This window comes from Salvia splendens, chromosome 20 (assembly GCF_004379255.2).
Source record: "Salvia splendens isolate huo1 chromosome 20, SspV2, whole genome shotgun sequence".
Classification (NCBI taxonomy): domain Eukaryota; kingdom Viridiplantae; phylum Streptophyta; class Magnoliopsida; order Lamiales; family Lamiaceae; genus Salvia; species Salvia splendens.
The window spans coordinates 1,971,474-1,998,222 of NC_056051.1; the positions used below are offsets into that span (position 1 = coordinate 1,971,474).

General features: G+C 36.4%; 4 protein-coding genes across 5 annotated transcripts; 3 read left to right on the forward strand and 1 right to left on the reverse strand.

The window, feature by feature from the left end:
* Window positions 1–5,804: 5,804 nt before the first annotated feature.
* LOC121781990 (E3 ubiquitin-protein ligase ATL23-like) lies at window positions 5,805–6,399 on the forward strand. The gene has a single exon (XM_042179688.1). It carries the CDS (start codon window positions 5,926–5,928, stop codon window positions 6,322–6,324), a length of 399 nt encoding a protein of 132 aa, XP_042035622.1. The 5' UTR covers window positions 5,805–5,925; the 3' UTR covers window positions 6,325–6,399.
* A 2,712-nt stretch (window positions 6,400–9,111) lies between these two features.
* LOC121781909 (probable nucleoredoxin 2) lies at window positions 9,112–10,202 on the forward strand. Of its 2 annotated transcripts, XM_042179617.1 has the most exons (3): window positions 9,112–9,385; window positions 9,492–9,535; window positions 9,787–10,202. In XM_042179617.1, the coding sequence occupies exons 1-3, from the start codon at window positions 9,308–9,310 to the stop codon at window positions 9,923–9,925; spliced, it is 261 nt and encodes an 86-aa protein (XP_042035551.1). In that variant the 5' UTR covers window positions 9,112–9,307; the 3' UTR covers window positions 9,926–10,202. The 2 variants fall into 2 exon arrangements, 1 of the variants encoding a protein (XP_042035551.1); XR_006046205.1 differs by lacking the exon at window positions 9,492–9,535.
* Window positions 10,203–12,892: 2,690 nt separating this feature from the next.
* Window positions 12,893–19,489, forward strand: LOC121782899 (calcium-dependent protein kinase 29-like). The gene is made up of 7 exons (XM_042180889.1): window positions 12,893–13,678; window positions 17,787–17,930; window positions 18,010–18,162; window positions 18,229–18,512; window positions 18,598–18,725; window positions 18,801–18,900; window positions 19,231–19,489. The coding sequence occupies exons 1-7, from the start codon at window positions 13,024–13,026 to the stop codon at window positions 19,312–19,314; spliced, it is 1,548 nt and encodes a 515-aa protein (XP_042036823.1). The 5' UTR covers window positions 12,893–13,023; the 3' UTR covers window positions 19,315–19,489.
* Window positions 19,490–22,361: 2,872 nt separating this feature from the next.
* On the reverse strand, window positions 22,362–23,195 carry LOC121782728 (suprabasin-like). Its single transcript, XM_042180678.1, has one exon. The coding sequence runs from the start codon at window positions 23,193–23,195 to the stop codon at window positions 22,362–22,364; it is 834 nt and encodes a 277-aa protein (XP_042036612.1).
* Between the last annotated feature and the right edge of the window lie 3,554 nt (window positions 23,196–26,749).

The window sequence follows — 26,749 nt, forward strand, 5'->3', positions numbered from 1 at the left end:
TCATATGTTGAAAGTTGCGCTGTCAGTAAGTAATATAGTAAGTATGCTAGAAAGCATGCAAGAACTCCAAATTATTATGATATTGTCCACTTTGGGCTAAGCCTTCACAGTTTTGCTCTTGGATAGGGCCTCGTACTAATGGAATTGAAGTAACCCTTTATATATGCTTGCAACTAGAGTTGTCAACTGGGCTGGGCTGGCCCAGCCCAGCTCGGCCCAGGCCCGATATGGGCCGGCCCAGGCCCGGCTCGTTAGAGAAATGGAACGGGCTCGGGCTGGGCTTGTTGAGTGTAACGGGCTCTATTTGGGCCTATTTGTAAACCCAGGACCGGCCCAGGACCAGGCCCGCTAGCAGCCCAGGCCCAGCCCAGCCCAGCCCGAGCCCAGGCCCAGCCCAGCCCAGCCCAGCTTCAACCCACTCCTATAAATACATGTAATTGTATTCCCTATGGAAACTCCAGCTTAGTTTTGCTGCATCGGAAAAACATACATACATAGAAATATTCCCTAAGAAAATACATCGTTTACACCGGAAAACGGGAATCCATACAGCAATTGAAAAGAATTAACTACATACATTAAGAAATCAGCGAATGTATTAAACGGAGTAAGGCTGGGGCAACCCTGTTAGTCCAATTTATAAATATAGTGATCGCAATTGAGAAAGAGATATGGAGAGGAACGGACTGTGGCAGGCGCTGTAAGAGAGACGAGACATCAAACCAGACGGTGTCCTTTCCGGAAGGGATGGAAGAGCTTAACAGTGCTTTCGCGTCCCCTCCTCCGTCGGCTTCAGCCATAATCAAACTCATCCCTTTTCAGTATCCCGTTTCGTGAGTTCGTGTGCGTGTGATAAAGAGAGTGGAAGAGAGATTCTAACTCAGACCGGCCCAACCCAGCTCGGCCCGGCCCAGCTCGGCCCACTGACCAAGTGGGTCTGGGCTGGGCTGGGTTGAGATATATGAAAATAAGCCCGGCCCGGCACAGCTCGTTTCAGACCCTGGTCCTGGGCCAAGCTGGGCCTCAACACCCTCGGGCCTCGTCGGGCCTGGGCCGAGCTGGGCTAGCCCGGCCCAGTTGACAACTCTACTTGCAACTCTTGTTCTCCAGTGTAATGGGATAGGGCCTCATACTAATGGAATTGAATCCGCTTTGGGCAAAGCCTTCACGGTTTTGCTCTTGGGATAATCTCCAAAATGCCTCATACTAATGGAGTTGGGGTAGCCCTTTATATATGCTTGCAACTTTTGTTCATTCTCCAATATGGGAATTGTTTGCCCTCACAATTGTGTCTATATAATAAAACAGACAATGATATTTCTACAAATCTTTGTAAACTAATATACCAATAATTTACCAATAAGCTATAGATATATGAATATGGACGTTCAAAAATGTCGGTTCCGAGAGAGATAATATTAGTTGTAACAATTTCAGCTGGCTATAATTTCCCCCTTTTAGATGAGTTTTTTAAATTAATATTTTCATAAATAAATAATTGTTCCTGGCACGATAATCTAAATTTGACTAAGCACGTTTTAACACATTTATAATACTATTACACATAATGAATCAAAGTAAAAAATAAAGGATATTAAAGACTCAATTTATAATACAAAATAAATATATTAGTACTAAAATAGTACTAATAAAATGTAGAAAATTAATATATTTTAATGCAAAAGAGAGAAAGAGAGAGTATAAAAATGTCATGACTTATAGGACATTTCAGCTCAAAAAAAATTGAAAAAAATGTAAAAAGACCAAAAACATGCAAACATCAAAATTCAGATCAGCAAATAATATTTTAAAATTTTAAAGATCGCGTACATGATAGATGATACGTACAAACGGCAAGTCTATGAGCCATTTTTGTGGTTCTACTTCTCGTAAAATTAACCTTGTGTGTAGGAAATTTTGGACGGTGCAACATGCAGCATTGATTGAGGACGTACACGTGGATATTAGAATAATTAATAGTAATCCCTCCGTTCCATAGTAATGGAAGCATTTTTTTCGGCACGGAGATTAAGAAAATTGTGTTAGGTGAGGTAAGTAAAGGGAGAATAAAGTGGAAAATGAAAAAGGTAGAGAGATGAAGAGAGAGTAAAATAGGTTTGGAGAAATGTGTTGACTTTTACTAAAAAAGAAAATAACTATATTACTATGGAACGTACCAAAATGATAAAATGACTCTATTACTATGGACGGAGGGAGTACTAGTTTTGAAAACGTTATAAAAAAGATTAAAGTCTAACCAAGGGTTACAATGTGAACCATTAGTCCATTCTGCACTAGTCAGTAATAACTGTGATATGTCGGCTCTTAATGCCCATTTAATTTTTTTTAATTTGACCATAGTATACCAAACTCATCTATGGCGGAATCTAACTAATCCAGTTCGATCGGGTTTGCAGATTAAGGCCGAAAGTCTCTCAGCAGATGATGAGGTTTGAATCCGTAGCCTCAAGGTTACCACAGCTCCGTGTTGTCAACTGCGCTACGACCGATTTGTAATTCCCATTTAATAATTTTATCTTCTTTTGTTAGTTATTAGGCTAAGATATTTACATGCAGATTTAATAATTATTTTGCATACTGATTTATAAGCATTTTGAAGATGGGAATAACGATCTAATAATTTAAGGCTACTTCATTCTTAAATTTTGAATAAATATTCAAAAATTTGAATAATAATAGTAAGAGTAATGTACAAAAATTATATTTTTAAATAATTTATATTATTAATAGGGAGTAGGGACTTTGGCATTCCACTTTACATAATTTTAAATAAATTTAATTTTAAAAACACTTTGAAAAACAATTAAAATTACATTTATTAGGGGCTTTAAGTCCATAGGCTCTTCACATGGATCGGCCCATATTTCATGTGTTTATTTTAGGTTGGACACCAAAGAATTTTGACCTTAATTAAAGTGAATTTGATGGGCTTAAGTGATTTAGAAAGATGGTGAAGACTGAAGGGATTAAGTGATTCAGTAACGGTTGAGCAATTATGTCAGGTAAAGTATATAACTAATAATTAGCCAATTTTTACAAAATAAATTCTTTGTGCAAATGAAAATATCTTTCATATTCGATATTAATTTAATAAAAAAAATATACATGTTCATATTATTCTCTGGCAAAAAAATGCTAAATGGGGAGTAAACATTTTGTAATATTTAATATTATGCTATTAGTATGTTCTTTACCTAACAAAGACGATTTTATTTTACAACTATGCAAACTTTCAACAATTTGGATATTCAAGATTAATATAATAAGAATTTTAAGTTTATATATTAACTCAAATCCATATATTTCAATTTCAATATTGATGATATATAACCTATGCTTGGCATAGCACCTTAGTTATGACATTATCAATTATTTGACAATTTTAAATAGATTAATAAAATTAAACTGAAACCATGATATGCATATCTCCAATGGGAATAATAACTGTTCAAAAACTATTGTTTCGGCGTGGAGCTGTGGTGACCTTGAGGCCACGGGTTCAAATCCCACCACCCGCTGAGAGACTTTCGGCCATAATCCGTAAGCCCGGTCGAGCAGGATTAGTTGGACTCCGCCAAAAAGTGGATTCGGTACACCTGTGGTTAAACAAAAAAAACTATTGTTTCGCAAATAATTCAAATAATAATCCAATATTTAACTTATTCTTCAACCACAAATAATTTGTATTTTATTGCAATTCAAATACTAATATTCAGTTACATTCATTTACACTACGTCACATTATATTTTAATAAACTCGTCATATTCAAACCATAAAAAATAAAATCAAATTAAATTATGCTCACTATTTAATTTAGTGCTAGTGGCAATGATACAATATTAAAATAAATAATACTCATAAATTATATCAATTGCTCGTAGTTGAGATAAATCAGAAAATTAATTAATTCGCTTATTTATATTAAAAAAATCAAAAAATAATGCTAAAATTCAATTTAATTTGGTAAATAGCCCTAAATAACTCTCACAAATTTTTAAAACAAACACCAACTTTTTATTCATCTTATATTCGTAAATGTAAAATTCTAAAATCTGATTCTGTTATTAGTTATTTAATTTACGTACCTTCGCCATTTAATTTTCTTAACTAGGAATAATTGTCATGTAATTTACAATAAATGATCTCTTCAAAAATATATTTGCCAAAATTCTCACCAAATAAAAAAAATAAAAAATCTCGATTCCTTGAGGGAAAAAAAGCTCCCTAGAAATTGTAGAATTTTCGAAATTCGTCTAGAATGCTCGAATAAATGAATGTAATTATGAAAATCAGTAACGGAGTAAAATCCTACAAATTCAACGGCAAAGTGCCCATAGAGTTGATTCATTTAAAACTTGCAGTCACAATATGTAGACAACTAAGCACCAACAAATTCACTACTTTTCAATTAATTACTCAACATAGTTATACCACCAAAAATGATCTCCAAATTTATTTCTGGTAAAACAAAAGATATTTTCCGCACACAATTTGAATCCACAGCAAGTGCTATAAAATCTAGGATACTTTTTTTTTTGTTTTTCCTTGGAATGGAATACATGAATAAATTTTTTTTGATTTAACAAATGTAGTATTCAATGTTTTTTTCCCTCCCATAAAAAGATGTTTGGCTGCTTTTTCTTTAGAAAGAAAGCGCCTGCCCCAGGTCTATCAATAATATCACTTTGCCATTGCATCATTTGCATTTATACTTTCTATTTTATTGATTTCCACTACACAATAACCACCTTTCCCCAACAATAAACAATAAACAATTTTTGTGTTACTATATTTGTCCCATCTGATTTCACATCGTTACCCTAAAACAAGAAAAAGGCGAATTAAGTGTGTTTACCTACTAATAGTTTGTTAATGAATGGTATTAAAATATTTGAATTTATACAGGGCCCTTTAAAGAATAAAGGTCACAGTTTGACTCACCGAATTTTTTAAAAATGTAAAGAAAATAGGTAAAAAGAAGCTAATGACATGTAGAAGAGTGAAATTAGTTAATTAAATATGAGATCTATTAGTAAATTGGGATCCATAATGATGGAATTATAAATGAAAATATGAGATATTTAGTAGTGGATGCAGAGATTATAACATAAAAATAAATATATGTGCTTGTAAAGTCATAAACTTTTATTAAATTCTGATTTTGCATATTAATATAAAAAATAAGGATATTTATTTATAAATCGACGAACTTCCACTAAAATAAGGTTTTGCATATTAACTTTAAAATATACATGTAAATTACAAAACTATTAAATTTTTTATTCGGCAACCAATCAAAATTCCTACGATAACATGACTTGATATGACTTACTTTCACAATACTATCATCAACTCATTTCTCGATCAGATATTGGTCACAGAAAAGAGACGCCAATCCCAATTAACGATAGACAGTGAAACGATCTGTCCCACTATATGTGACTATTTTCCATTTTTTGTTCCAACCATGTCTATAAGTTATTTATTTACATTTTTAGCTAACAATAAAACATCTAATCAGTAATCACTATTACTTAATTCTTCATCATACTTTACCCTCTCTTTTATCTCTTTTACTTTATCCTATCTCTTACTTTATTATTTTCGCTTAACTCAATTAATATCAATTTTCTTAAAATTTCATGGCGACGTCTTAAATCTCTATTACATCTCTTTCTTTCTTAATATAAACCACAATCAAACAAATAAAATTATTTAATGCAATATAATAAAATATTGTCATCCTAATTAGCTTCTCTATATAAACCCCCTAAAACCCTTGTCCACCTCCTATATAAATCCCAGTGTTTTGTTACTCCATTGATTGCCACCCTAAAAATCATGGTCTCCCTCACTCTCCAACCTGCCTAGACCACATTTCCATTCCAAAAACAATTCCGGAAATGCTGTTATCAATATTCCTTGCTCTGTTTCTACCATGCGCCGGAATGACCGTCATTTTCCTCATCTACATCTGCTTGCTTTGCTACTCTGCGCGAGGAAGCAGCCACGTGCACCATTTCCGCGCGCCGGTAAAGCCCTCCCAAAACACAGGCCTCTCCGCCTCCGATCTCCAGAAACTCCCCAAGGTGACCGGCAAAGATCTGGTCATGGACACCGACTGCGCCATCTGCTTAGACGAAATCGAGCCCGAGCATCCCGCCAGGATGGTCCCCGCTTGCAACCACGGCTTCCATCTAGAATGCGCCGACGCGTGGCTCTCTAAAAACTCCGTTTGCCCTGTCTGCAGAGCTAAGCTCGGCCCTCACCTCTTCAATCCCGATCAAATCAGCCCCTGCTGAATCAATCGATTCATTCGTTTTCCGATTTTGTACCAATTTTTGATCGAGTGGAATAGAATTGCTATTAACAAGTTACTCAATCAGTTTTATTATTTGTTTATGAGTTTCATTCATTAATTGGTTGTGGTTGATGGAAAATGAGAAAGGTGGAATTGAATTGTAAAGCAGCTGGCAAATTTGGTTGCGTGAGAAATTGCATTTTGGTTGACATAATTAGCCTCTGGAGATAGGAGCATTTAACCAACATTTTTATTTGGGAAATCTTGTTTGTAATCTACGATTACGTCTTACTTTTACCTCTCTTAATGTTATTAATGATATTGGAGTTAAGACGTCACGATATTTTTTTAAAAATACTTCAATTTTATTCTCTTAATTTGTGTAAATTAGGTTTAAATTACGTATGTTGGATTTTATATAGTGTAAAATAGGTTTATAAAATCACATTTTATCGTGTAATGTCAGATTTTAATCGGGTAAATCATGTTTTGTTGTGTAATAGTAGTATCATATTTTAACCGTTTAATATTAGTAATCATGTAAATCAGATTTGTGTCGTGTCAACCAATATTATAACGAGCCATTAACCAATTCGTGAAAAGGTACGTGTTATGTCTTATTCGGTTGGGTCGTTATTAGATTAACCTGATAACAAATCAACCTTTAACAAGTCGAGCTTGATTTAGACCTTATTAGGTTGAGTTGTTTTTATCAGATTGACCCGACCCGACGAGTATTTAACCTGCACAATTTGTTACCCAAATAATGAAGCAACGTGTCATGCCCAATTTATATATAAATCGATGTTCTTGTTAAATTTCGAAATTTAAATATAATGGACCATACTTAACGAAAATTAACAAAAATACTTTGTTGCTCAAATTAAGCCAGTGAATTTCTGATGTATTATTTCACTGGTCTCCAGTGTCGAAATTAAATGCTAGTATAGTATTTTATGGCATGGAATATTTAATGAAGTCGAGTTTTTAGTCTTGAACAACACCTAGAAATCAAACTACGGAATATTTTTGGTAGAATTTAAATAGTTTGGGTACATTATTGTACTTATAAATTATAATAAATACTTTAGGTATTTTTATTATTTCAAATAGTCCTTGTATTTTAATTAAACTATTAAAACACAAGGAAAAAATCGTTTTTTAGGGGGTAGCGTATGCTCGACAAAAAAATTCCCTAGCACAAAAAAGTTATGCTAAATTATAAGAGCAAGCAACATTTTGGCGTGTGCTCGACAAGTAAGCATTAACTACTTATATCATTTAATTTCCACAACTTAATCATTTTCACTTAATTACTCAATATATATTATTCCAGCAAAATATGATCTACATATTTATTTCTTTTAAAACAAAAGATACATTTTGGAGTAATAGTTAAGAGATATTTTATTCGTCCAAATAGTTTTTAATATTTTATTAAAACTATTAACACATGGCAAATGTGTTTATTGAGTGGGTATCTGCTCATTAATAACAAAAATATTCTATTTCCTCTTTACTAAAAAGAAATTAGTTTACCATTTTAGGCCGCCCAAAAAAATAGACCAAGTTTAAATATAAATATTTTTAAAAAATAATAATCATAGAGATCATTTATTATATGAACTTACAATCCAATGACGCTCATTTGATTACATTTTCCTCTCTTTCTTACTTTACCAATTATACATTAATACCTCCGTCCCACATTAAGTGTGAGTGTAAATTTTAAAAAATGTAAAGAAAAGTCGGTTGAATAAGTTAGTTGACTATGGTCTATGGGTCCCACTAATATATATTTATTTTATAATAAAATGCGATAAAATTGGTTGGTGGAATGTGGGGTCTACTTACCATTTATGGTAAAAGTGAAATGTGACACTTATTGTGGGACGAACCGAAATGACAAAATGTGATATTTAATGTGGGACGGAGGTAGTACATTTTAAATTAAAATATTTTTGCAACATGATTTTTTAATAATGTATTTTTGTTAAATGAACAATGGTTTTTATGATCTAAATCGCAATTTTCATTAAAGCAAATGATGATGGAAACTAATTATTTGAAATATGTCACGTGGATTCGTTGCTTAGCGCACACATAATGCACCATAATGTATTATGTGTGTAGTGGATGTATGTTTCTCGATCGATACACCTAATATAATAAAACGGTATTTAATGTAAATTAAATCACAAGCTTTACCTAAACTCTAATTTAGACACAGAATTTTAAACTTTTTAAATAGCATCAAAACATTCCACTGTTTAGTTATCCGCATATACTCCCCCCAAATTCATTTCGAAATCTTTCAATTCGAGGTGGTTGTAATTTTTTTATTACTCTCAACTAATTGCAAAAAAAAAGCTTATAATCTAAATATTTTAATCAAAGCCGTTTCAGAATTCAAAATTATATGTATTGCTTTACATGTTTGTCTAAATATTGAGCCAATTAAAATCCATGTAAAATAATGCCATATTAGCAACATGATATCCCCATAATTCAATTGTATACCAAACTAATTTTGACGAAGTTTGTTCAAGTAGAGCGAAATAAGTAAGTGTTAGTATGACTATGAATCTAAAAAATATAGAAGAACGAGAGATATAGATGAATAATAATAAAAGAACGAGCTATATAAAAAATAGAAATGAAATGTACAGGGTATAATTGTTTTAAAAATAGAGGGCATAGTTTGAATATAAAATGGTAAACTATAAAACAGGGCATAATTATTCCCACTTACTCATCACATTACATAGATTAAAAATGAAAGCAGGGGAGCTTTGTTGACTTCACACGCCACATTAATGCAGCGTGTTGCTTCTCTACTGAACCAGCAAATCCATGACAGTACGACTACTCTTTTGTAGTTCCTTCTTCATTTATTACACACAACACTCTACTTTGGTGTTTGTGGGGCAGAGACAGATATTTTTAGAGAAGAGAAGAGAAGAGAAGAGAAGGGTATTGCTGAAATGACTTCTTCAAAACTCTTTTCTCTCCTGGCCTCCAAAGATCGTGACTTTTTGCTCTCCCTCCCCACTGGAACAAGGGTAATCTATTCTCTCCCCCTCTTCTCTCTCTCAATCTTGATGATAGACTACAACTTGTGTGCTGACTTTTTCATTCTTGACTATATATGGTGTGTTTATGTATTAGGTGATTGCACTAATTTTGGTCAATGTTTTGGAATTTCTATTAAGGTGCAGTTCATAACTCTTGTATCTTGAAGTTGGAATTTTAGTAGTTGTGGTTTAGAATGCATTTTTCTACTGCCTTATTGCAATTTCTATCATAACAACTGCTCTATCCGTCCCTCATTTTTAGTCCACTTTTGCACTTTTCGTCCGTCTCCCATTTATCATCAATTTTCATTTTTTACTTTAAAATCTAAATAGTAAGTAGCCTCACTTCTCTCATATTTTATTATCAACTACTCCCTATGTCCCCATAGGCACATTTACTTCTCTGCAAATTGGTGCTGTAACTTCACCCCATTACTCGCCAACGCTTACAAGCAGCTCAAGGACCGTGGGCCTGGCTTTGAGGTAGTGTTCGTGTCGTGTGATGAAGACTTGCCCGCTTTTGATTAGCACCGTGCTTTGATGCCATGGCTCGCCATTCCATTTTCCGACTTGGAGACGAAGAGATCTTTGAACACAAGGTTCGGCATTGAGGACGCCCCAAGCTTGATCATCTTACAACCCGCCTACGGCCAACAAGATTTCACAATTCTTAACGGGAGGAGGAGCTGCTGCACGAGGAAACGGAAAAGCGCGACAACCAGACTCAAACGGCAAGTGCTTGATGAAGTTGTTACTCACTCCATCCCACTAGACATTTCTTTTGTTACATGATTTAAGAAAATAATATTTCATGAATTAAGTAGGGAGAAAATAAAGTAGGTGCACTAGAATTGTTTTGATGAAGTTCATACTCCCATTGCGCTACTAGGCATTTTTTTGGAATACATGATTAGAAAATGATATTTTATGAATTAAATGAAGAGAAAGAATAAAGTAGACCTAACCAAGTAAAATAAATTTTTAGTTTTGTTTTTACTAAAAAAATTTGAAATGATTCAATTATAGTGGGACAACCAGAAGAAAAATATGACTCAACTATTATGAGATGGAGGGAGTAAATAATAGACCGTCTATAGTAGATGAATTGTAAATGATGCACTTAAATAACGACACAATTGGAATTGGTAAAATAGAGATGCATGAATCTCTAACCAAGAAAGGACAAAGTTCTAACCTCATTGCACTTGCCGCATACAATGACTTAATATGAAGCCCATAGTACAAAAACATCCGAATCCAGTTTCACAATGGTGGAACCATAACTGACCCAACAAGGGCTTAGCCAGTTCCGGTTCTAATTCAAAACCGCCGTTTTTTTCTCTCACAATATTGGCAATTATGATCCAAAAATTAGCAGTTTGACAATTTCTTAAAACAAAATCAAATCAATATTTTACTTATAAAAATCAATTGGTCGTACTTGAAGTTAGACCTTTTGATTTTTATGATGCCGACTATTGTTTTAAAAACCGGATCAGTCGGTCCAACCGGTTTATCCATGAACCGGTGCCTTGTCCGGTCCGGTTTGTGCTATTAAACCAGTAGATAGTCGGGCTGTTTTGGAATGGGTAAACCGCCAGGTTGGACCGGAAACCAGTGACCGGTTGAATCAGCTCTTTAATTTTTTATGGTTTTATCAAAAAATATAAAATTGTCCCTAACAAGAACCAGAGAGATTTTAAAAAAAGGGACCATTCACGGGTCTTTCGGAATTTCAGATTAAATTCAAAAAAAGGAACAATTAGCAAGTTTTTCAGAATTTGGGATTAAATTCACTGACCTTTAGGAATATGGGATCGTGACATACGAATATATCAGAATTAGGGATTTCAATTTTTTATCTTTTTTATCTTCCTTTTTGTTATTATTTCTCCCACAATATTTACAAATTGACCAAATTACCCCTTAATATATTCACCACATTTGTAATAATTTTACTCCAATTCTGCACATCACCGCTACCACCAAGAATAATATTCTCTCCGTCCCACATAATTTGACTCAGTTTTCCATTTTGGGCCGTCCCACCTAATTTAACCCATTTCACTTTTACCATTTTTAGTAGTGAATCTCACATTCCACTAACTCATTTATACTCACATTTAATTATAAAACTAATATATAAAAGTAGGACCCACATTCCACTAACTTTTTCAATTCACTTTTCATTACATTTCTTAAAACCCGTGCCCGGTGAAAGTGTCCCAAATTATGTGAGACGGAGGGAGTACTAGTAATTACAGTAGCTATACTGCTACTGTGCTACAAGAGTAATATTTCATATTTTAATATTGGGGTTGAACGGTAACAATATACTCTAAGTTCAATAAAGCTAACACATGAGTACATTTGAAGAAAACGTTAATTAATTAATTTCCTTGATCATCAAAATAGCACCCTTCCGGAACCTGAACCTCCACGCTTCTGCCCCATCCAAAAAGCTCTGCCGAGAAAGGATAGTTGTGTGCCGGTGGCGGATCCCGGCGTCCAAGAGGGTCGAATATGTCCTAAGGGTTGGCTGGGAAAAGCCATGGTCGCCCCCTCCGTCGAAAAAAATTGAAGAGGAAGAAAACCTGTGATGAAGTGAGTAGCGGTGGAGAACCTTCCAAGAGGAAAGGTGACTTGAGATGAGAAGGTGATTTGAATAAATGACGCCGGCGGAAATGGAGATTGGGGTTCGTCCAGTGAATTGGGGAAGGAAGCGTTGGGAAGAAGATGAGGGCTTATTTGGGGAAATACAGATCGGGTTTAATGAATTGATCATTTGATGATATTCAAAAACTAACTTTTTCATTAAAATTAAAAAAGAAAGATAAAGAAACCTAATTAAAAGAAAAAAATATACTTATTTTCATAAAACACGCCATTTCGAATATCATTTAAAGATGAAATTTTAAATATAGATTGTATAATTGAGAAAAATTGAAACTTTATAATTTAATATTCTAATTTTAAACTTTGTGGGTTCCGCGGCAGCCTATTGTGAGCCGTCGAGACCGCTGCGGCGGTCAAAAACGTATATATTTTTTTATTTTCTTAATTTATTTTGTGATGACTAGGCAAACAAGTTTTTTGTGGCTATGCTGACTAGGCGGACACGTTTTTTGCGGCTGTGCCGCGGTTGTTCCGCCTTATTGTGGACACTGTTAAGGTGACACCACTCTTAAAGTGACAACATAACAACAAGTAACATGTAATCTGCAATACATATGCTAACAATTCAGCATATGGTTCTAAGCAATATGTGATACGAAATCTAAGATAATCAAACAACCTATAATACATAGGCAAACAAATCTGCCACGTAGCACTAAGATTAAATTTGCTTTTAAATCTAAAAATTCTCATTAGTGATACATTATCATTTTAAAAGGGACTTTCGTGTAATACAATCTTGCCTTGTTAATATATAGAAATAAAAGAAAGATGATTTGGAATTGATTGCGTTAAGGGATATAGAAAGAAGAGGCAAAGAGTAGCGGAAACAAACAACAAAGCAAAGCACCTAAAAAAGTAGACAACAACACCACATATTCCATAAACTCGTCCACAACACCTTTCCACATCCAACGTCATACTCATATCCTCTCTTTCTCCCTTGCAAAATGGGATTCTGCTTCTCAAAGCTATGCAGAAAATCCAGAGACATCCCAATATCCTCCTCCTCCGACTCCGACTCCCCATACTCCCACCACTTCCCCTTCCCCGACGCCCCTCCACCGCCACCGCCTCCGCCTCCTCCTCCTCCAGTAGGCCGAATCCTCGGAAAACCATACGTGGACATCACCGCGCTCTACCACCTCGACAAGGAGCTCGGCCGAGGCCAATTCGGCATCACATATCTCTGCACAGACAGGGCAACCGGCCTCAAATACGCCTGCAAGTCCATCTCCACCCGCAAGCTCGTGACCGAGAAGGACGTGGACGACGTGCGGAGGGAGATCATGATCCTGGAGCACCTCACCGGGCAGCCCAACATCGTTGAGTTCCGAGGCGCCTACGAGGACGCCAGGAATCTGCATTTGGTGATGGAGCTTTGCTCGGGCGGGGAGCTCTTCGACCGGATCACCGCCAGGGGGAGCTACACCGAGAAGGAGGCCGCGAGGATCGGGAGGCAGATCGTGAATGTGGTCCACGTCTGTCATTTCATGGGCGTGATGCATCGGGATCTCAAGCCCGAGAATTTCTTGATGGTTAGCCGGGACGACGCCTTCTCGTTGAAGGCTACTGATTTCGGCCTCTCCGTGTTTATCGAGTCAGGTTAGTTTTGTAACACCCCTATCCGATTAATTTTCAGTAACATATCCATAAACAATCATCGACAAACCCCGGTCGGCGAATTTGATTTTAATCGCTTTATCTTATAAATTTAAACTCATATACCATTTCTAATAATTATTCTACTTTATTCTTATGTCGACGCCAATTCCTAAACATCGAAATCCTATTTTACCGGCTATTATAACCGGAACTATGATTCTCTTTTCGGGTCCATTTTGGAATGCTACATTTTCTTCGGTTATTGATTAATTGATGTGAATTCGGTTCTTGAGTTTGAGATGATTGATTACTTGGTTGTAAAGTTTTGGTTTTCTTTTGTGTTGTACAAGATTTAAACTTGTAGTCATTACTTAATGATAAAAAATATAATAATGGCGGCTTAGCTTCTTCTTTGATGCCCTGAGTGTGCATCTTTCTTTCTGTATAATAATACTCACTTTTGTTATGTTTTAGAGTTATTTGTGATAGTAATTGTGAATGGGATGGGCAAGACTATATTAAGTGGGTTGTGGTTGGTGTAGTTACTAAAAATAGAATAAATACTTCGTAGATGGGCTAAAGTCGAATAGTTTTAGTTACAAAGGTTTAAAAAGAATTGATTTGAGGTGCTTAATCTCATCTTAGTTTCATCGGTGTATATGTATATCTATATAGGTAGATTTGGGTAAACTGTCGGTTCACAGTTATTAACCGAATTGAATAATTGGTTATCTAACTACTGAAAAGGGTGGAATTGACAAAATTGGTTAACCTTGATAAGTGAATTGGAGTTCAGATCAGTACGTATCGATTAATTTTTCGATATTTTTCAATAATTGACTGACTAGCGATTTGATTAATAACTGAACCGACTGTTTACTCATCTAGATCATGATTTAGATTAAGAGACTACCTACTGATATGGGACAAAAATGAGTAATGTGAATTGTGACATGCATAACTAAATAATTGAAATTTGGAATCCATTTATATGTGGATGCCACTTCAGGTCAACTTGACCTGGTCAACCAGACAATGACAGGTCAACCCCATGTCTAATAGTTTCTCTCTCATGGGCCAGCAGCAGCAACCTAAGTCTCAACTTTATTTTTTTCTATTTAAGAGTAATTTTATTCTTAACTATGGTCTGTGTATATCTATAACGTCAATATCTCCCTACCAATTCTTGTTCGATAGTCGCACCGTAGTAATTCAGTCATGGTCATGTTATATTTAATCATCTGCAAATTAAAATCAATTAATCATCCGATAGTAGAGAAATGTAGTCTAATCATCAATTAGAAATTTATTCAAAATAAAATAATTAATAATATGCAGTTAATCATTTTAATTATCATCCTCACTAAGGCCATCCACAATATGAATAGCCCAGCAATAGCCTAGCCACAAACTTCTCCTGCCACATCATCAACACTAAAAATCCTCCTGCCACATCATCAAAACAAGCAAATAGCACAGCCATAGCCCAGCCACATCACTAGCCACATCACTAATAACAATTATATAAAAATGAAATAATTAACAATCACACAATATACAGAATTTAATTTACGAGACATATACGGAAAACATTAATAATACTATTAAAATTTTAAAAAGTACAATAATTTAAAAAGAGTACAATAATTTTAAAAAATTACAACAATTTAAAAAAATTACAATAATTAAAAAAAGTACAATAATTCACTCCTCGTCTCCGTCGTCGTCTCCTCCGTCGTTGTCGCCAACATCGCCTCCTCCTCCGTCGCCACCGTCGCTGCCGCCTCTACTCCCGCCGGTCTCCCTCCGTGCCGCCTCCAAATCCTCCTGCATGCTCAGGAGCAATGTTTGAAGCAAACTCTTCTCCACGGGGTCCACCGCCGCCCGCCATTCGGCCATCGTCTTGACCATCTGATTCCGCGTTTGTTGACGCGCGAAGAATTTGAGATCCACTGTGGATTGGCCAAGGGGGATGTCGACTGGACCTCCTGTGAACCCCCGGCTGCCCCCCTCGCCTCCCGTTGAGCCAGCTTGTGCCCAACCAGGCGAGTTCGGCGAGCGAACGAACGAGGGGTCGGGACCTCCTTGGCCGTCTCGGGGAGGTCGTGGGAACCACCGCTGCTGCCGCTGTAATCACCGGTATAGTTCAGTCGTTGCTTCTTCGGCCAGCCAGCGTCGACTCCTACTCGGAACTTCTCGGAGTTGTTCAACACAAGATAGCAGTTCCAGTAGGTGAAGTCCTTATACAACCCGGGCTGGGGGGAAGGCTTTCTCTGCTATCCTCCTACAGTCTTCCTCCGTTTGGCCACTGCTCTGCATGCGGAGGGCGTTGGCGTACAAGCCATAAAATCGGGAGACGACAGCCCTGATTCGGTCCCACCCCTTCCGGCAATCCTCCCCGTTGCGTCGCCTCCCCTCCGGGCAAAATCTATGGTAGGCTGCTGCTATCTTGCCCCACAAGTTGACGATCCTCTGGTTGTTAGAAACGAGAGGATCGTCGCGAACACTCACCCACGCCTTGGACAACGCGACGTTCTCCGCATCCGTCCACCTTCTCCGTACCGAGCCGTCGTCCTCACCCTGCTGCGACGACTCCCCGACCTTCTTCCCCTTGCCCTTCTTCTTTGGGGTGCCACGACCCTGCACTGCTCCCCCCGTTTGAACGGGAGTATCCGGAACTCCGAGAATATCAAACCCCAACTCCTCTAAGGAAAAAGTCTCAAATTGCGTAAACTGCGCATCCGTTGGGGTCGATGTGTGCGAAGAAGCAGTCGAAAAATCAAAACTGGGGCGATAGACGTCCCCCTCCCCCGGCGTCCCCTGCGTCGCCGGTACCCCCCCTGTCGGGGACTGCATCGCCGTCCCCCCTCCCCCCCGCGGCATCATCTGCATCCCGGGCACCCCCCCGGCATCATTTGCATCCCGAGCGCCCACCCCGGCATCATCTGCATACCGGGTTGCATCCCCGGTACCCTCTGCCACACCGGCATACTCCCCCCAGCTGCCATCCCGGGCATATTCCCCCCAGCTGCCATCCCGGGCATCATCCCCTGCCACGGGTACATGTTGTAGTACCCTGGCATCGGACCCCATCCACCTCCCACGGGGACCGAGGGAGTTTGAGCCCCGCTCGTCACTGGAGTGCCTTCGTTGGTGTTCTCCATTTCTTGGTGTTGATCTTGTATAGAAAGTAAGATAGAGAGAGTACTCGTTAAAACAAGTGGTGCGAATGAAAATGACGTGCAAACCGCGTATATATAGTGTTTCGAAAATTAAAAAAAAAATAAAAATATCCGCTCGGCGGTGCGCTATGCGATCTGGGCGCTGCAATAGCGCCGAGCAGATGGCCCAGCGCACCGCCTAGCGCCACGGAACCCCCGAGCGCTCGGCGGTTTTGACTTCCGAAATCCGCTGGGCGGTTGCAATGGACCGCCTAGCGCCGGCGCTCGGCTAGGCGGTGCGCTAGGCGCCATTGCGGATGGCCTAAAACATATTGTCAGACATCTTAAAAATCATAAAACATAGTTCTCTAACTACATGTTTAATCTAGCCCTGAACTAATTAGAGTTGCAATTGAGCTCATTTTTTTGACTAACCAGCAATTCATTTTTTTGACTAACCAGCAATTCATTATTTCAGTTTTTTGGGTCAGTTTATGGCAATTTGCTTTCGTTATATGCATCGATAAAATCCATATTTTTTTATCTTAAACATAAATATTTACTTTACTGCTCCATCCGTCTCATAATTATTGACATACTTGGATAATGACACGGGTTTTAGGAGATGTTGTTTTATGTGTTAAATAAAGACATAAAATAGTAAGTATATTTATATTAATGTGAGAGAACTTTTACTAAAAAAGAAAATGTGATATCTTTTATGATACAATCTAAAAAGGAAAGTGTGACATCTATTATGGGACGGAAGGAGTACTAAATTGTCCCAATAACAGTTTGGATTTAGTATCATCATTTTGGTGTTATTATTAACTATCTATTACTCAAATTAATATAATTTCATGGGTAAAATGTTACAACTATTATTAGTTACTTTTCCCTATATTTTAAAAAGCATGGTAATTGTTGAAGTTAAATATTATGTTCAGGAAAAGTGTACAAAGATCTAGTGGGCAGTGCTTACTATGTGGCCCCTGAAGTATTGAGAAGAAATTATGGCAAGGAAATTGATGTGTGGAGTGCTGGTGTCATTCTCTACATACTTCTCAGTGGATTTCCTCCTTTCTGGGCTGGTAACTAATTTAATTTCTAGTGTAACATTAACATATGTGATTTAATTCCCCTATTGGGTTAATTATGGTACATTTTCAGAGACAGAAAAAGGCATATTTGAAGAAATATTGAAGGGAAACTTAGACCTCGAAATGTCCCCATGGCATACCATATCAACTGGTGCAAAGGATCTCATCAGGAAAATGCTAACCATAGATCCAAAATTGAGAATTTCTGCTGCAGAAGCACTTGGTAAATAGTAACACAATTAATTATTTGATTGAAAATGTCACATTGTTAACCATGACTTTTGAGCAGAGCATCCATGGCTCATGGAAGGCGGCGAAGCATCCGACCACCCCATCGACAGCGCGGTCCTAATCAGGATGAAGCAATTCAGAGCAATGAACAAGCTCAAGAAGGTGGCTCTCAAGGTTATTGCAGAAAACATGTCGGAAGAGGACATCAAGGGATTGAAACAAATGTTCGACAACATAGATACTGATCGAAGTGGCACCATCACGTACGACGAGCTCAGAACCGGCTTGACCAAGCTAGGATCCCGGCTTAGTGAAGCAGAACTTCAACAACTTATGGAAGCGGTAGAAAATCACTTTTAATTTTACACTTTGTTAACTAAAGTTTTTTTTTATAATTAATGACCATTGTTACTCTAATTTTGTGTAGGCTGATGTTGACAAGAATGGGACTATAGACTATGTGGAGTTTATAACTGCAACCATGCATCGTCACAGATTGGAGAAAGAAGAGAATTTGCACAAGGCTTTTCAGTATTTTGACAAGGATGATAGTGGGTGCGTTAACATTAGTAATTGTTCTCATTATAAATAAATGTTACAATATTAACATATAGTACTACAATTTATCAGATTTATTACAAGAGATGAGCTGAGACAAGCCATGACACAGTATGGGATGGGCGACGAAGCTACCATCGATGAGGTTCTTGATGATGTCGATACCGATAAGGTACGTAGATAATCGACATCTTGATTTTCCTTTTTATGGGTCATTCGTTTTGAAAGATTGTATCTCGTGATTGAATATGTATTATGTTTGCTTGATCACAACTTAATCTTAGATGAATAATCATATAGTAGTAATAATCAGTCATAACCATATCCCTCGAACTAAAATAGTCTCACCACTTAATTTTACATGGTTAATCATATGAGTCATAGCAACCAAACGATACCTTATTGGGCTCAAATGTTATTATTAATTACTCATGTACATGGTTAGGGAGCACCAACATCATCAAACTCACATTGTATTTGTTCTTGATTTTTGAAATATCAGGATGGGAGGATAAACTACGATGAATTTGTGGAGATGATGAAGAAAGGAAGCGTGAATTCTCCTCAACAATTGAAGATGGAATAATTGATCGACGTGGCTGCAACGTTTAATTCGTTTCAGTTACTACAGGATTAACCATTAAATCTGTGCATTACCCCAAATTTTCATCTTTCAGTTTTCTTAATTTGTTGATTGTGAAGCACTGTTTGCGTACTTTTTATGAAGTACAATAAAATCAAACTATATAAGATTGATGAAATAGTGTTTTTTTAAGAAGTGATGAAGACAATTTTCAATGATAGCCACTCTGTATACAAAAATTAATACGTATTGTATGTTTTGCAGTTATTATGATCAAAGTTACATGTGCAATGGAACACATAATTTGTGTCCAATCCATCAACAAAGGAAACTTACAAAAAATCATCGTACCTCGGATATCATTTGGGGATTTAGAGCGATATTTTCAACCATTGTTTGTACCGTATACAATAGTACTCCCTTCTCAGCCGTTAAATGTCCCATTTTATTTTTCGTCCGTTCAATAATAAATGTCTCAAGTCACTTTTACTCGTTATTGATTTAGACGGACCCGCAAAGATGATGTCCTAATTTTCCTTACTTCGAGCACCCGAGTTAGTCGGTGAAATGAGAAGCGGTTAGGATTGAACAGTGTCTGGTTCCACTTCTTCCCTCACTTGCTCTTCGAACTTGGTGCTTTTCAACTGGGGGATAACAAAAAAACAACGAAAAGTTTATTTACAAGATTTACACTAATTTTCTTAAGTAAAACCTGAGATGCTCCGCCCATCTAAGTGCTATTCTTCCCTTGCTGCCAATCGGCAATTGTTCATAGCAGATAGGTTAGCTGGTCTGCACTTTTGGTGGCTTGAGCTGTCTCTTCTTCAACTGAAAACCAAAAGAAAGAAAAGAAAAACTTATTGAAAATATTTACACCAAGGTGCCTTGCAACAAATGTATGAAGAACACCATCATCCCCAGCAACGAAGCCATTTGAAAGCTGCCCCTTTTGTTCTCTTGATGTTCCTCTTGTGTATTTGTCGTTAATTCGTCGCGCCTACTGAAGCGTGCGCAGATTGTTGCGGGTTGATCAAGTCGAAGTACCGAGCAGATCCAGCTGAACAATGATTCCCATCACCTGCACATGCCCTATGAACTGATTCAGTGGCAAATCTTAATTGATCAACTTGATTCAACCTACTCTTGTTCTGTGAGTATGCGAACGGAGGAACTCAAGGGCTTTCAGAACCTTAACCCACAATACTATTACGTAGTAAAGGGAAGTAAGGGTCGAATCCCACAGAGACGAAGTGTTCTACATTTGTTGAGGATAAGTTGGGATGGCTGCTGCCACGCTTTAGAAGTGGATTAAGTTTAAACTACTAAGGGTTTAGACAAACTGAGAGACTAACTAACTAGATTGATCATTTCATTTGAACTGAGGAACTTGTACGGTAATTTCCTGAAAAGGCTAAACATAATAAAAGTTTGTCAGAAACCTGCAAAACGTACGGTAAAGCAAAACTTTACTAACAAACTCATCTTCCTCATACGATCGATTTAAAATGTAACTAGATCTGCAGAAACTTCCATCATAACGAACTGTGCATAATGAAACAAACTTGCAAAATTGAACTCACTACTCCAGATCCATGCTACGAAAGATGGCTACAACCACGTTAGCAAAATGACTAATCCATAATCATGCATGAATCACAATTCGACTATCAGATCTACAACTTCTGAAACCAAATCGGACATGATCACACCTTCAATCAACGGAAACATACTCTGATCTACTCTACCATATTTCACATGACCAGATCTAAAAGTCCTAAAACATTCCATCTAAGACTTCTTCGCAACCAAGCAAATTAGTAAATCAGCGACTGAGATTGAACAAATCAACAACAACAAATCATTTACTAAGACATGCTCACGAATCAGAAACCAACAGTAAACCGGAGAAATCATGCATGGTAAACAAAACATTTCAAGACAAGCAAAAATCATAACATCAAGTTCACTTCACAAAAACATCCAGACTCGATAACAGGATGAAAGACTTAAACCAAATGTAGCGAGCATGAAAAAGAAAATAGAGATTGTATCATCGCCCCTTCTCGGGACGGAATTACAGAACTGAAATGACAAGAGTGAAAGAACTAACACCCAACCACTGTTAAACTAAAACTAAACTAAGAAACCAAGTGTGTGTGTGTGACGGAACATCAGGAGTGTGGAGTGTTGGGAGCCCTCATTTCAACCATAGGAGAGAGATGAATATCTGTTGAGTGTTGCTTCCTTCCTCCTTCCTATTTTCATTTATAGGAAGGCGTGAGACCTTGATCCCTACGGCAACCTTTCATTCGAAAAGTCCTCCTTGCCCTTTGCCTTTCGGGGATCTTTCTTATGTTACGCTCCATCTCCTACTCGAGTGCTCCTGTCGCTGTCATTTGCTTTATCTTGATCAGTTTGTGCAGCAAAAAGACTCCTCCTCCTTGGTCCGTTCGTCCGCCCAGCTGATCCCATCAACCTCTAAATATGGCGGACTTTCACACACACTTGGCTCACAATTGCACGTTAGATTACAGAATTGAGTGTAGTTTTATCACAAAACACATGCATGAAACGAGCCTTATCAACCCACCTTACACTAATTAACTTTTTCTCCATTTTCTTTCATAAAGTCAAACAATTTTTAAAACCCGCACCAGTTAAAATTAAGGCATATAGTGATGGACGGAGGGAGTACATGCTCGTTGGCAGTGTTAATCACTTCTTGCGGAACCTTAGTTGGTTTATAATTAGGCATTGGTAACCAACTTAGTAGGTTAACCTCATTTTCTTTTTCCCTCTCCCCTTGACCGTTAAGTTGAGAATGACTAAAAAAATGATCACAATTCATCGTAGTGTACACTTGACGGGTTTTTAAGGTAATTAAAACACATTTTATAACACACGGTGATAATTTAGACCGAATACCCAAAAAGTTGTTGGGGTGATAACACATATTGGAACAAGTTTTAATTTAGGGAAACAAATAGTAGTAATTAATAACATAATATCAACCAAATTGATTGTTACTCGTTAAATCCAAATGATTCCCCCTAGAATAACCTCTTCACTTTATTTGCAAGCTCGTGAACCCCTTCCTCAAGCTCATGTTTCTTTGCTTCCACAAATTCTTCCACCTTATGTGCCCCCTCTTTTATATGGTCCACAACTTCCCCCGCCTTGTGAGCCTGTTCCTTAATCTCCTCCACAATCTCATCTTTCACTGCTTCCACAGCTTCCACCACCTCATGAGCCCCCTTCTTTATCCCCTCCTCAATCTCACTTTTCGCGCCTTCCACGAACCCGCCCACCTCATGAGCCCCCTTCTTTATCTGCCCCACAACTTCACCCACCTCGCGAGCCCCCTCCTTTATCCCCCCCACAATCTCCCTTTTCGCGGTTTCCACAGCTTCCCCCACCTTGTGAGCCCCCTCCTTTATCTGGCCCACGACATGGCCCACCTCGCGCGCCCCCTCCTCTAACCCTAAAACAATCATTTTTTTGGTGGCTTCCACAGCTTCCCCCGTCTTGTGAGCACCCTCCTTTATCCCTACTACAATCTCATTTTTCGCGGCGTCTACAGCTTGGCCTATCTCGTGTGACCCCTTGTTTAACCCATTAACGATCTCTTTTTTTGCGTTGTCTGCAGCATTTCCCACCTCCTTGACCCCCGCCTCTACCTTCTTTGCAATTTCATCAGCAGCGGCTTCTAGCTTCTTCAGCTGTTCTAGAAACTTCTGCTCCATGGTTTCTATCACTTGGTCGAGTTTTTCCTTCTCTTCGTCTACCTTGGCTAGAAGGAGCTTTTCGATCTTCGACAGCACTGATGCAACGATGCGTTTGGTGATGCTGCTACACACCTTTTTCACTATCCCTTTGCCGCACATTGCAACACACCGGAATGTTTAGCACTGCTATGTTAGTTGGTGTTGTGAAATGGCTAAAAATATGTGTGTACATATATGGATAGAGATTCTTGCTTGTTTGTAGCTGATGATTATTTCTTCATCTTGTTTAGATTCCTAGCGTTTCTTTATCATCTTTTCATGCATGTGATATGCATGTTTCAAAGAATAGGACATTATGCATTATTTATCTTGAGTAAGGAATTATTTTATCTTTTTGGGTACAAGAAAAGCATTATTCTATTATACTTACATGAACAAAGTAATATATTCCTTAATGAACAATTTAAGTTATTCTTTTTAGGATCAGGAATGCTCAACACACCATATTTTTTAAGGGATAAAGTTTTTAGTTCAGGGAATGAACAAATTGAAATGATCAATTATGACGAAAAAATCTCGTTGTCTGATTATATACGAGATTCACTATTGAATATGTACAAACGTGAAACGTCTACTCTTTTTTTGTTTAATTAATTAGGCAAAAAAATATTTTTTGCTTGGAAAAATAATATTCCGGACCTTCTTTTTCATAATACTATCTAAATTTAACTGCGTTAAAAAAGAGTCCAGCAGAAACTTTAACCAACTTTTTACAAATAAATATATCACAAATTAGTAATTGAAAATCATAAAAGGAACATAAGCGTATTTGAAAAGAATGAACTGCACCAAATATCTCTAACTTTTTGACTTCGACAACAATGACCCCTAACAAAAAAAAATACCGCAAGAAGACACCCTCATATTTTTTTTGGACCAAAACACCCTCATGCCCTAAAAGGGCATTTTTGTCGCTCCATTATATTGCTGACATGTGATTTCTGTCACATTTCTGTCAGGAACTTATGTGATTTTCTAATAAGTTCTTGTACTTCATACGTAATTAAATTTTTATCATTATTTAATCTTTCTAATTTTTTTTATAATACACATATTTATCATTATCTGCATTAATTAATATACATAATAAAATGAGACCCTTTCTTCCTTATAAAACTCATTTTCTGGTATTTTTTTTCGTGTTTTTATTTCCCCTAATTTGTTTTATTTACATTGATTTATGGATATTATTTATTATGAGAATATCCTAATTTTGCAGTATTAATTTATAAATTCACGTTGTCTTAATTTTAAATACTATTATTAATAAAAAAAAACTCTACAAGTATTAAATAGCTAATATCACATGCTTGAATTTTTTCAAAATATTACTCACGTTTCAATTTTATCATGAATTGCAAGAAACTATGCAAATTTATATCTAAAGATTGCTCGATAAAATATCAATCATAAAAATCGTCTTAAAGTTAGGCTTAGAGTAACAAATTAGTTCGATGATATATAATGAAATAATATTTTAAATTTCAGTGTTTTCAATAAAATAATTATTGTATCATTTAATTAAATGTGAAATATTTTTTATTCTGTGTATTATTAATTTAGATTTTATTGCACAAATAACTTCACTTTTCTATATTTTTGTTTCTCAATGAATTTCCTACATGATATAACTAGTATATTGTTACCACTAACTAGAAATAGAGGGATATAAGATTTTTTTATGTATAAATATTGACAAAACTTTAATCACGTTTGAAGTACCAGAACTTATTAGGAAATCACATAAAAAGTCGTTGACAGAAATGTGACAGAAGTCATATGTCAGCGAATTTAGGGATTGCCAAAAATGCCCCCTTCAAGCTATTTGGCCATTTTCGTCTGAAAAGTGGCTAAAAAACTTCATTCGTGATTATATTTAACGTTAGGGTCTTCCAGCGCTATTTTTTTTTATTAGGGATCACTGGTGCAAGAAGTAAAAAAATTAGACATATTTGTTGCAGTTCACTCATTTGAAAAATCCCGGAGGTGTTTTGCTTGATTTGAGATCATCTCATGCATTCATGATATTGTTATTAGTGTTTCTATTTTGTACATATATATGGATGACAAAGACAAGTTAAATAATTTTAACAGAGTGATATTGAGTTACTCCGAATGCTAGCTAGTGGATTGGGATTTGGAAACGCATCTGAAGTCTTGTATAATTGGGAAATGAAATTAACCTGGCACATTACTTCTAATTCGGGAAAAATCGTAGTCGTGGAAAATTGACACATCGATTGAAGTTCATGATATTTGCGAGCAATTTTAAAGTTCATAAATTCCATATAGTGCATGATATTACAGATTATGTATTCTATATAAAAGAAAGATAAAACAAACCACTCCTCATTATTAAGATAATTACATGTGAATCAACACTTATTTATAAAGAAGGCCACCAACCAAACACACCTTTACACTCATAAATCTTATTTCGATTATCCTTTCCTCTGTACTTAACCATAAGATCACCAAAACCCGTTACTAGATCTTATTGAATTGTATTGGGGAAAATGTATCAATTGTATTGAATGAATAATTACGCATTATTGCACCACGCACTATTATACTCTATCAATATTAATGGGTGATGTGAAATGGCTAGATATGTGTAATCAGTATTGCATCTATATTTACAGACCTGAGTTTTCGATTCTTGCTTGTTTGCAGCTGCGCGCTGATTCTTTTTCAAACTGTTGTACATTCCTTGCGTTTCTTCTCATCTTTTCCATGCATGTGTTATGCATGTTTTAAAAGAAAATGATTAAATACATTACATATAATTATTGTTATTGGGAGTGGTTCAATTGAGAACGACTCTTTAAATGAGAATTGGAGAACTTATCTAGTTAGAACATTAAATAGCAGTTGTTACAAAACATATTAGTTGCACCCAACCGATATATTTCATGTTGACAACTGTAAAGTTCTCATTTCTATATAGTTCTTAATTGAACCACTCATTATATTATATTTATGTATGTATGATTTTCTATGTAGTAAAAATTAAGACATACAAAAGGAGATGGATCATAACTTTTTTTAAAGTCAGAACACAGAACTAATGTATCAGTTCGCAAATAATTGATATCAATAGATATCACAAAATATATCAATTTTTATTCAATATTAGCTTGTTGATTCATGAATATCAATAACTAATATATTTTGTAATGTCAACTGATATTAACGTATCACATATGCTCCTAGACTTCCTAATTCTTGTTTTGTGAAAACAAGAATACATCATCATTATGCATATATTTCTAAATTATGATAATTGTTCTACGACTACTAAAAATTTATGAAATTATTTATATGCATTTTTTTGATTGCCATTAGTAAAATATGAGAATAAAATCAATAAATATTATTGTTAAAAAAATAAATTGCAAAATTTGAAATATGGGACAAAAAAAATCAAGTGAAGGAACGTTGTAAGCTGACGATTATTTCTTCATCTTGTTTAGATTCCTAGGGTTTCTTTATTATCTTTTTTCAGTACATGTGATATGCATGTTTCAAAGAATAGGACATTATGCATTATTTATCTTGAGTAAGGAATTATTTTATCTTATTGGGTACAAGAAAATCATTATTCTATTATACATAAACAAAGTAATACTCCTTATTGAACAATTTAAGTTACT

What these genes read in the sequence shown, in the direction of transcription:
- LOC121781990 (XM_042179688.1), top strand. Translation starts at nt 5,926, where the DNA reads ATGCTGTTATCAATATTCCTTGCTCTGTTTCTACCATGCGCCGGAATG.
- LOC121781909 (XM_042179617.1), top strand. Translation starts at nt 9,308, where the DNA reads ATGACTTCTTCAAAACTCTTTTCTCTCCTGGCCTCCAAAGATCGTGAC. An exon ending in CCCTCCCCACTGGAACAAGG is followed by an intron (nt 9,386 to 9,491) that starts GTAATCTATTCT and finishes TTTATGTATTAG; the next exon opens with GTGATTGCACTAATTTTGGT. An exon ending in GTTTTGGAATTTCTATTAAG is followed by an intron (nt 9,536 to 9,786) that starts GTGCAGTTCATA and finishes ATGTCCCCATAG; the next exon opens with GCACATTTACTTCTCTGCAA.
- LOC121782899 (XM_042180889.1), top strand. Translation starts at nt 13,024, where the DNA reads ATGGGATTCTGCTTCTCAAAGCTATGCAGAAAATCCAGAGACATCCCA. An exon ending in CTCCGTGTTTATCGAGTCAG is followed by an intron (nt 13,679 to 17,786) that starts GTTAGTTTTGTA and finishes TATTATGTTCAG; the next exon opens with GAAAAGTGTACAAAGATCTA. An exon ending in TTCTGCTGCAGAAGCACTTG is followed by an intron (nt 18,163 to 18,228) that starts GTAAATAGTAAC and finishes ACTTTTGAGCAG; the next exon opens with AGCATCCATGGCTCATGGAA.
- LOC121782728 (XM_042180678.1), bottom strand. Translation starts at nt 23,195, where the DNA reads ATGTGCGGCAAAGGGATAGTGAAAAAGGTGTGTAGCAGCATCACCAAA.